Raw genomic sequence first — 10,560 nt, forward strand, 5'->3', positions numbered from 1 at the left:
TCTCTATCTCTCTCGCTCTCTCTCTCTTTCTCTCTCTTTCTCTCTTTCTCTCTGTTTCTCTCCAGACCAAACTCAAGTCATACCTGCATGTGCGCGCACACACACACACACAGTAGTTGTAGGCTTCTTATAGTCCTTTTATAGGGAATGATCTGTCATTTCTGTTTATACAAATTCTCTCAGAGAGTGACAGTTTTCAGCGTTTTCTCTTTCTTTCTTTTTTCCTTTTTGTTTTTGGGCTTCACCACTTCTTTGGTATTACCGTGATTGTTTGGATGCAACTGTTCACACTATTTGGCTCAGTTTGACGCTAACATTGCATCTGCCCTGTCTGCAGGTCTCTGGGGGTCCCTCCAGGAAGAGGAAGCTGTCCTCTAACAGGACCTCTGCCCTTTGACCTCATCTACACCGACTACCACGGCTTGCAGCAAATGAAGCAGCACATGGGTCTGTCACTGAGGAAGCACAAGTCAGTCTTTTGCTCTCTCTCTCTCTCTCTCTCTCTCTCTCTCTCTCTCTCTCTGTCTCTCTCTCTCTCTCTCTCTCTCTCTCTCTCTCTCTCTCTCTCTCTCTCTCTCTCTCTCTCTCTCTCTCTCTCTCTCTCTCTCTCTCTCTCTCTCTCTGTGTCTCTCTCACACAAACTCTTATTTATATTTGTTTGTCAAGCTCTAAGTGCAGTGATTGTTTGTTGTATCCAATTTTGTAACCAATAATTGCCTGGTATTTCTGGTGAAATACTTCACTATTGGCGTATTGACTGGCTGGTAGACACTAGGTCTGTAAGTTCACTGTGCATCAGCAAAATCCTCCCTTTGGGGGAAACCCAGTGATCAATCAAGTTGCAGGTGCTCTTTATATGCATCACATAGGAAAGTTGGAGTAGGTTGTCTGCTTAACTGAATGACTTAGCCTCTATGCAAGTTATGCACTACAAAAAAATATACTGTAACATTTATTTGTAAATGCTAAAAGAAACGAACCGCAATTCTGAGCAGTCACAAGCTCTTTTCTTTCTGTAATTGTTTTCTTTTTTCCAGCTGGGCAGAACTGGAGCAGTCAGTGTTTTTTTTTTCTCTCTATCCTAACAAAGAAAAACAATGCAAACTGCTTTTAATGCAAACTGCAACTCTGGGAAGTAAATATACAAGTTACAGTATAGCAGTGTGAAAGTCATGATAATGGTGTGGGCTGTAATACAGTTGTTAGATTATATTGAGTAGCTGCATTGCGGTTGAATGCATAGGCGGAGATGGGTGCTGGATTCATTAAATAACTCCTTTTACAATAATTCATCCTGATTCTCCTGCGTTTTGAATAGTGTAAAAAGAGGTCCTGGCAGGGCAGCCGCGGATAACCTCCACTGATTCCAATCAGCGTCAGTCCAAGGTCAGCTGATCGGCCAGCACTCCTCAGCTGTCACTGAGTGAAATTCCAATACTTTAATTTCCTCTCCTGCCCTGACACAGACGAGAGAGGCAAGGCATTGATGCATTTTAGATTGAATTACAGCAATTGATTTTTGACTTGCAAGTGTAAATATTCCAACCCAGTATCACGCCTAAGCGTGTAATACACCCGCTGGTCCACTGGGTTTTGCGTGTCAGTGTCACGGTTTGCCTCGCCGAGGCGTGAACATTACACGCATTATGAAGGTACTATACCAGCAGGGGGCGATACTTTTCCTCAATGCCAACAATTCCCCGCCGACCAAAGAGAAGAATAGTATATTCCAACTTCCTTCCCTACCAGGTAAGAGGAAGATACATCCTTGATAGATTAATGTATTTTAAGTAATGAATTGCTTTTGTTTCAACTGTGTTAACTATATTACCTGTAAGTGTTGCCATGTTAATTTAATTTCGTGGTAGAAAGCCGAAGGTTATTAACGTTAGAGATGGGAATTGAAGGATTTAGGAAATAAGTAGCATAAATAAGCTAGCGCTAGCTCGTTTTAGCATTCCAACGTTAGCTAAAAGGCTAGCTTTATATAGTTTTAATTCATTAATGGCTTTTGTTTAAACTGTTATAGATTGTCTATGAGTGTTGCCATGTTAATTGCATTGCGGTAGAGAGCTGAAGGTTATTAACTAGCTAATAAGGTAACGTGATTTACATGAATACCTAACGTTAGCTCTAACGTTAGCTGCTGAAAGGCTATCTTGACAGGTCCGACGCGATCCGTCGGAACTGGTCATGTCGTGTCCGGTTGGATCTATTTAAGCAATCGTTTATCCTTATTTTGCGTACTTTCAATAATGCTGTAAAGTGTTGTAAACATAGTTTTAGCCTACGTTACCTCTGACATTATGTGTATTCGTGAACTGTAACGTTAGAGCTTTGTAATAGTGAGCTCAAATAGCAAACGTTACTGTCCCTTATTTTGCTAATATTCATGCAGTTTACATGTTGAGTATGACTAAATACAAATTGTTTACATTAATCAACATCTCCATCAAGGTTATCTTTTTTTCATTTTGATACACTTCTGTATTTTTAATGTGAGAAATTCATGCTTGCTGCAAGATAAATAACCATGTTGTGTTTTTATTTTCCTCTCTTTGACAGCTCCTGTTACCAACCACCCTTATCCCTATTACATCCACCTCTACAGTACCTCCTTTAATAATAAACCAACGGCTCTTTTAAGAGCCATTCCTAATATTTTCAAGACACACACACACACACAGACATTTTCTCTCTCTCTCTGTCTCTCTCTCTGTCTCTCTCTCTCTCTCTGTCTCTCGTTCACTCTCTCTGTCTTGCGCTTGCGCCAGCGCTGCGATCTCCTCTAGAAGGCCTACTGTCTTCAAGTAAGTATTGTCATTCTATTCCTTCTTTTGTATTTCACATTACTGTCTTACTGACCAAAAAACACAGTGCATGAACATTTGAACATGCCTATGGCATTCTTTTTTTTTTTTTTTGACAATGTTTTTGTCTCACTTATTGGCCTATTGTCTTCAAGTGAGTATTGTCATTGTATTCCTTGTATATTCTTTCACATAAGGGACTTGAAAACATTATACTGCGCGGCCTTCATATTTAACCACATTCTGTCTAATACAAGCTGCATCATGTCAAAATGCTTTAACGTAATTTACAGAAATATCGTTAGTCTAATATTAACATTTTGATTTCTGATTTGGTAACAAAATGCTTGCACACGTAAAGTCAAGCATGATGTTAGGTTAGTCGATCACAGTCTTCCCATTCTTTCTGCTGATTTCTCACGCCTGTATCCACGTCTTCATAAAGCTGCTTACACACCGACCAGACGGCTGACCGTTGACAGAAAAGTCAGTCGAAATGATCAGTCTTCGTGTTGGTCCAAAAGTGCCACAGAACACACCAAAGAGATGAGACGTAAAACATCTCTATAACAGCAGGCGGCGCTAATCTGTAATGTTGCCCAAGAAATGAAAACCGGCAGCTGATTGGACGAACGCGTCACATGGGTTTGTTTTCTCCGGAAATTCAAAGCCAGACTGTCATGGCGGCTCGTTGAGAATACGATCTCATGTTGTACTAAAATAGTTCACCAAAAACGTGTTTCTGAAAACATTTTAAGGAGAAATAGGCCGTGATGCAGTTGCTGAATCTGTCTTCATTTCAGATCAACAACGGGAAACACCGAACAGATTCGAGTCACTGACCTCGCCAGACTGTCCAACGGCTGATAATCTCCTTGGTGTGTCAGCAGCTTAAGAGTTTTTTCATTTTGGCAGCTTATATTTCGTAGTTATGGGTTTCTTTACCTTGTTGGTAGATAAAATCAATTTGAAGCGCTTTGTCAATTCAGCTTTGCCTGTGGGCAGTAAAATAAAAGTGTTTTTTTTTTTTAATAATGAACCATGTGAACATGTTCTAGTAGAAACACAATGTGTGTGTGTGTATTTATGTATGTATATATATATATATATATATATATATATATATATATATGTATATATATATATATATATATATATATATATATATATATATATATATATATATATATATATATATATATATATATATATATATATATATATATATATATATATGTATATATATATATATATATGTATATATGTGTGTATATGTTTGTGTGTGTGTGTGTGTACCTACCTACCTGCTATTGGTTCTCATGACATCCCTATTTATCATAATCTTTTTGTGTCCCTTTCTGTTTGTCTTACTGTATTTCTGATAGAAATGCCAGGTCAGGGGACAACTTTAAGAAAGTGTGTGGTCTGCCACACAGAAATCAATGTCGCGTGCAAAACTTGCAAGGCATGCAAAGCAAAGCAACCTCAAAAGCTAAGGCTAAAAAAAAAAATTAGACAAATTTGATGAAAAGCGGAGAGCTGGGTCCATACCCACCAAAAAAAATCGGACCACCTCCCACATCGTGGATGAAGCTTCTATGCTGGTATGTAATTGCTTTTATTATTTCCATGCAGTTAAGTTACACAGTGTTGCTCTGTACATTTTCATTTAATTTATTTGTGTGTGTGTGTGTGTGTGTGTGTGTGTGTGTGTGTGTGTGTGTGTGTGTGTGTGTGTGTGTGTGTGTGTGTGTGTGTGTGTGTGTGTGTGTGTGTGTGTGTGTGTGTGTGTGTGTGTGTGTGTGTGTGTGTGAGGGCTGTAATAGTTTTGTCCAAGCCCGGAAGAAAAGAGAATGCCTGGGTTTCAGAGGTTTTGGCACCCCGTTGTCAACTGACAGACACTTCTAAAAAGTGTCTTGAAAGAATAAAGACACTCTATGAACTTGTTATTCAAGGTAAGAATGTTCTGTTATTTACAAAAAAACATTATTGTATTTGATGGCTTGTGTTCCTGTCACAGATAATGTTGTGGTTGCCTTCTCTCAACTAATGGAGCAATCACATTTATAATTATGCTTTTTAAACTTAACTTATTGAGATATGTTAAAAACATACCAGCTAGCTATTTGCTGCTCAAATTTAAGTATCACTAAAAAAGAATACTTGTTTCAGCTTGGTTGGCAAGCAACACAGCAAAACATGCAGTCTCTCTTTTGTTTTTACCTCTTAATCAGCTAAAGTACAACTGTAAATAATCAGTTGGTGCTAGACTAGTTAAATGACTCATTTATGTCAAACAAATTAAATTGTTGCCTTTTTTTAAGTGTTAACAGTTTCTGGTAGAGTAAATTATACAGCTATTGTTGAAGACTCAAAAGTGTGCTGCTGCAATTGTTTTACCATGGAGGAAGGATACCATAGCAGATCAAACTATAGAGCCATGTTGGTGGCTGATTTAAATGAGCTATTAGGTATTTTCATTACAGAGTTTTTTGTTTCAGGCCTCTTCAAAATTCTTTACTTTTTCTCTACTACTGTGAAGACATAAGTATGACAAAGAAGTGAGAAGATAATGGATTTTGAGAAAACAATTTGAATTCTTGTGAACCATGTTAACATTTCTTGAAACAAATCCTAGCCAAAGTCAAACCTGCAAAATAGGATACCACAGGAAAGGCAGGGTTTAATATGACATCATAAAAATAACCCTTTTAAGATACAGCTAATTAATTCACAACAGTCTTCATCACAGGGAACTTTATCTTAAAATAGTCCAAGTATTATTACTGTTAATCATTTAATACTCCTCCAATGAAGGCTGGACCCCACAAGTTGCTGCAGGACATTCATCATCCCCAGTTGAACCTCAAACTACACCTCAACTGGCTCCACCAACAACACAGGTTGCTGCTGCCCAGCCTCATCCCCCTGCAGCTCCACCTACACCTCAACTGGCTCCACCAACAACACAGGTTGCTGTTGCCCAGCCTCATCCCCCTGCAGCTCCACCTACACCCCCAAAGTCTTTGATTTTATCAGTAGCCTCCACTGGAGCCTCCCAAGTTTGTCAAGAAAAAGGTAAGCATAAGTAAGGGATAATGTAGAGTGAGGCATTATCCTGCCTATTACATGGTTACTTAACTAAATAAATAATAAATAAATAATTTGACACCAAATATTAATTTAAAAACGATAGTATTGCTACCGATAAAGAAAAAGGTCTGTTCCGTCTCTATGGTTGGTATCCTGCGTCCATAGCAACGTAAACTGTAGCTGTTTAATATAACCTCCGTCAGTCACTCAACACCACAGTATCTCCTCCTCCATGCTTGGCATCAGTGTGTGTGCCTACCAGATAGCCAGCTGTTTGCAGCACATGCATTTCTGGCAAAAGCCAGGGTCCAACATGCATTTAATCCCCCAATTACAGGCTGTGGTAGTAGCTTTATTTTACCTCCAAAATAAGTCAGGCTGTAATGGGGTGATGCCCTGCTATCGCTAGCTAGGTGGAGAAAACTCCTTTATCCAGCTGCTGTTTTAATCAGTGCGGGTTGACTGAACTGAACATTTCCATTGATGGTGAAATGAGACGTGAAAAGTGAATGGGACTATTTATGTTGACGTTTCTGTCCTCATTCATCTTGTTTGTGACACACTTGTAAAAACGATGTTGCAATGTTACTAATTAGCGTTGTTGTCCCGATGGCTGAAGTTACTGCGTAGCTATCATAGACTGTATGAACAAATGTAGCGATAGGCACTCACCACTTATGCTGCCATTGCCTGAATTGCAGGAGTTGCTCGCTCCACTTTTCCCCACATCTTCCCCACTTCTTTTTTTCAGCAGATTGATGGCGACCATGACGACACCCTGCTATGCATGGCAACGGTCTGTTATACTTTGCAACAGTCTGTTTTAAAGAAATAGCAGACCATTGAATGCCGTCGAATTCAACTAAGCTGTGTAATAACAGGTTCTATATGAAGAGTACTGGAAATAAGTTCTAAGCCCCTCACAATACATCCTGTTCCTGCTAACAGCAGAGCCTGGTTATCCTAAAGGGTGTAATTTCTGTATCCAGTAAACACTTTGCACTGCCTTCAGTCCCAGATGAAGAAAGTATTAATTGCAAGCCTTCGTGTTAACTCATATTCCAAAATTGTCAGACCCCCTAATGAAAGACATTGGGTCCATAATTAATATCAGAGGGCCAATAAAGACCATCTCAATTGTAAACTGTCTTAATAAATTGTTTGTTTGTTTTTCCCTGTAATCAACAGGTGACAGTGTTGAAGGAGGCTGTCCAGCTCCCAGTAGAGTGGTGTCACGTAAAAGAAAAGGTTTGTTCATTTACTGTGTGTGTGTGTGTGTGTGTAAATCTATGCATTTTGAATTGAAATTCATTGTTGGGAGTCCTCATTATTGCTGTATTTGCATTTGTAAGTGGTTGTAACCTATTATGTTTTGGCGATGCATCCACATTTATTTATTTATTTGGTAAGCTTGACATTTAAATTAATCAAGCTAAATTTAATCTGTGGTCTCTTTCCCCATTAACTACTGCCACTCCATCAATAAGAAATGTCTTTTCCCCAAAAGCTGGTATCTGCCGTGAGAATATGTTCCACAACTCCTGACACCACAATGACTTTTACTGATTAGGATTCATGGGGTTTCGACACTGAATGCCAACATATTTCTCCTATTGCCTAATCTTATAGTATATAAATAAGGGTTAATTTACTTATAGCTTACTTATAGTTAACTTATTAGGGTTGCCTCCACTTATACCATGGTCCTTTTTTTTTTTAAACAATTACTATGTTTCAATGGTTACGCCTGAGGCATTACATTCACGTTCCATAAGGTTCTTATGCAATGCAAACAGTGTTCACTGCTCCAGTAAATAGAACCAACCTTAGATATGACTTGCCACACATAGAAACGGGGGATATTTGTTGTCCACTCAGCTCATAAACCCTTTTTTTAGCACTAGTTAGAAAGCCAACATGTTTTGCCTTGGATAACATTTTTTTTTTAAATATTAAATTATACTTTCTTTTGATCCACAGTGGGGAAAATAGAAATAATTTCTGACACTATGTGACACCCTGCAGCCAATAAGAATCAAGTATTCACCCAGACCATTGTATAGAGTAACTTACCAGTGTTGCATTCACATTTTGTACAAGAATAACTTTGATATAAGAAAACTCGATAAGTAATGTTTTTTCAATAATCTCCTATAATTCTGTAAAGGCTTGTTCAGTGTAGTAAGCTTGTTAATATATTTTTCCTTTCAGAATGCCTACACACACTGACAGGGAGCCAGGATTTTTACCCTGTGAAGAGGGTTGCCAAATGCAAAGTTGTTAAGGTTAATGATAAATAAGGCATCACGTAGCTCCTTCCGTTGTCATAAGAAATTCAAAATTAAATTAAGTGAAAATATGTTTTGCAGTTCGTATGGTTCCCTTTCGTTTAATGTTTTCAAAGGCCCTTTTCAACTGTAAGGACTTGACTGTACTTGCTGTATAGTCAATTTCATATATAATGAAGTGTTTCATTTAAAAAAACACGATTCCAGTTAAATTTCCTGAATCAGATTTTGATTTGATTTTGCTGTTTAACACAGCTTTCAATCAAAGTTGTATTGTTTTAGGCAGGAGCCCAACTTGTCTCTTACAAATGAAAATGTATATTTCTCAAGAATTTAGGAGAGCTGGGTGTCGAGTGCACACCTTAGCAAGTTGGTTCTTCATACAGTGTAAGAGGAAAAAAGCAATTGCTGAACTTCACACCAAATGGAAATTCTGAAGATACAGATTGTACCAGTCGAAAAGGGTCGATTGCATTTTTCTGTTTTGAATTGAATTGTCTTAAAAGCATATTTTAGAGAATAGTATAACTGTTAAGACGTGCAAATTTAAAGTTTATAAAACTCACTGTTTTATAGGGCCAAAAAATGAAGCGGGTCGAGTGGGAGCCATGCAAACTCTGGTATGTATGACTTTTCATGGTTAACACATTGTCAATTAGTGCAACAAATAAAAGTTAATGACTAAATGTATGTACATTTCTAAGTTAAAGTTAGTCTATATAGGTGCTTAAACACTACTTATGAAAACTAATTTAGTATACCCTACATACATCTTATACCTCTTTCACACCGGTGACCAGGGTTGGACCCTGATTATATGTTCAGCCAGTCAACGTGGGTAAATCCCTGGTCATGACATCACCTGGGTAGCCGAGAGCCACGCATAACAATTACTTTAAGATATAGAAATGGGCAGAGCTTTAAACGTCATATTCAGTGAACAGCTAACATCACATACTCCCGTCCAGCTGTATACCAGCAGAACTCATATTTTGTAGCTACTTGAATCTGTTATTGTGTAGTTGAGAGAGATAAATAAAGCTTAGTAATGATTGTTTCGCAGTGATTATGTTCTAAAGCACACATAAATAACCATCAGACACTTAAATTATTTTGTGCAGACGATTTCTCCTCCGCTGCAATGGAAAAGCAAATAGGTTACTATAGTATTGTTTTTTTTTTTTATCACTTTAAGACGAGGGAAGACTATTTCTCTTTGTTTGATTTATTTTATAGTACGCTCAAGAACCGCCCACCTGCTTGCAGGTTGTTAACGTTAAGGTAATCAGGTGTTCACATACACAGTCTACTTAGCGATGAGTAAGAGGGAGATATTGATTCATGTTTTCATGTTTTTGCACTTACGTTAATGATACAACACCACCATAACTCAAATACCAGCTAACCGCCGGGTTTAAAAAATCTCTTTACAAAATCACTTTTTTACACGGTTGAAAAACCCGGCAGAAAGCACAGTGAGAAAACATCTGTATTGTATCATAGTATGCGGCTGACTCCCCCTCTATAATCCCGGCTGTTAGCGAACGATTTACATATTTTTATGATGTAACGCTGGATTTTTACAGACTGTTTTTGTTTTTTGGATTAAAAACCTTTCTGAAGGATATTCCTCATTTGTTTTGATGATGGTAGAGTTAATTAAAGGTGACACAAAAAGTACCTTAAATCTTACTTAACACTTCATAATAAGAGCTATATATATATACACACACACATACACACGGTTTGGAACACAATATATATGTATATATAATGTGTGTTTATATATATATATATATATATATATATATATATATATATATATATATATATATATATATATATATATATTGCATTCCAAACCGTGATTCACATCATAAACTCAATGAATTATTGTACACAGTCACATTGGAATATTATACTATGGTAACAGCTACAGGAAGTCTAAATTTGTCTCATTGTGTCTACATTTTATCTGCATAACTCAAACTCAAACTTTCCTTTTTGTTTTACAGTGGAAAGAAGTGGCCATTGGAGTGGGTGGCGGATGACAACACTTGTTAGTGCTTCCATTGTAGGTGCCATTGGTGTGTGGAGATCTGTAAATTATATCTGTAAATTATTATAATAGTAAATTATATTGTTCTATCCTCAGCCTACTACACTAAGGGCTAGATTTATCAGCCATCAAAGCCACCGTTTGCGCCTGTTTCCAGGCACTAATTGGTCGCAAAGACGGATTAAAACCGAACATCGGGCTATCTACAAACAGGGCGCACTTGGGTAAAATCGCAGATTGTCTGCCACATGAGCGAGAAGAGACAAGTTGCGCAGGTTTCAATATGCGTTCGTGGGAGGGTCTTGGGGAA

At 37.8% G+C, this 10,560-nt stretch overlaps 2 protein-coding genes across 3 annotated transcripts in view; both read left to right on the forward strand.

Annotated features, from left to right (window-relative positions):
- LOC114569312 (alpha-1,6-mannosylglycoprotein 6-beta-N-acetylglucosaminyltransferase B) overlaps positions 1–1,206 on the forward strand; it is a 47,244-nt gene extending 46,038 nt beyond the window's left edge. Inside the window, exons 11-13 of the mRNA XM_028599140.1 lie at positions 338–469; positions 1,038–1,055; positions 1,200–1,206. Coding sequence (XP_028454941.1) covers positions 338–469; positions 1,038–1,055; positions 1,200–1,206 — 157 coding nt within the window. The remainder of the gene's footprint in view (positions 1–337; positions 470–1,037; positions 1,056–1,199) is intronic.
- Positions 1,207–4,381: 3,175 nt separating this feature from the next.
- On the forward strand, positions 4,382–10,336 carry LOC114569323 (protein rough sheath 2-like). 2 transcript variants are annotated; one of them, XM_028599151.1, is made up of 7 exons: positions 4,382–4,414; positions 4,626–4,765; positions 5,628–5,888; positions 7,092–7,151; positions 8,115–8,188; positions 8,768–8,811; positions 10,207–10,321. In XM_028599151.1, exons 1-7 carry the CDS (start codon positions 4,398–4,400, stop codon positions 10,253–10,255), a joined length of 645 nt encoding a protein of 214 aa, XP_028454952.1. In that variant the 5' UTR covers positions 4,382–4,397; the 3' UTR covers positions 10,256–10,321. The 2 variants fall into 2 exon arrangements, with proteins under 2 accessions (XP_028454952.1, XP_028454953.1); XM_028599152.1 differs by lacking the exons at positions 4,382–4,414; positions 4,626–4,765; positions 5,628–5,888 and adding an exon at positions 6,266–6,699 and having other exon boundaries at positions 10,207–10,336.
- The last annotated feature ends 224 nt before the right edge of the window (positions 10,337–10,560 follow it).

This window comes from Perca flavescens, chromosome 15, assembly GCF_004354835.1.
Source record: "Perca flavescens isolate YP-PL-M2 chromosome 15, PFLA_1.0, whole genome shotgun sequence".
NCBI classification, from domain to species: domain Eukaryota; kingdom Metazoa; phylum Chordata; class Actinopteri; order Perciformes; family Percidae; genus Perca; species Perca flavescens.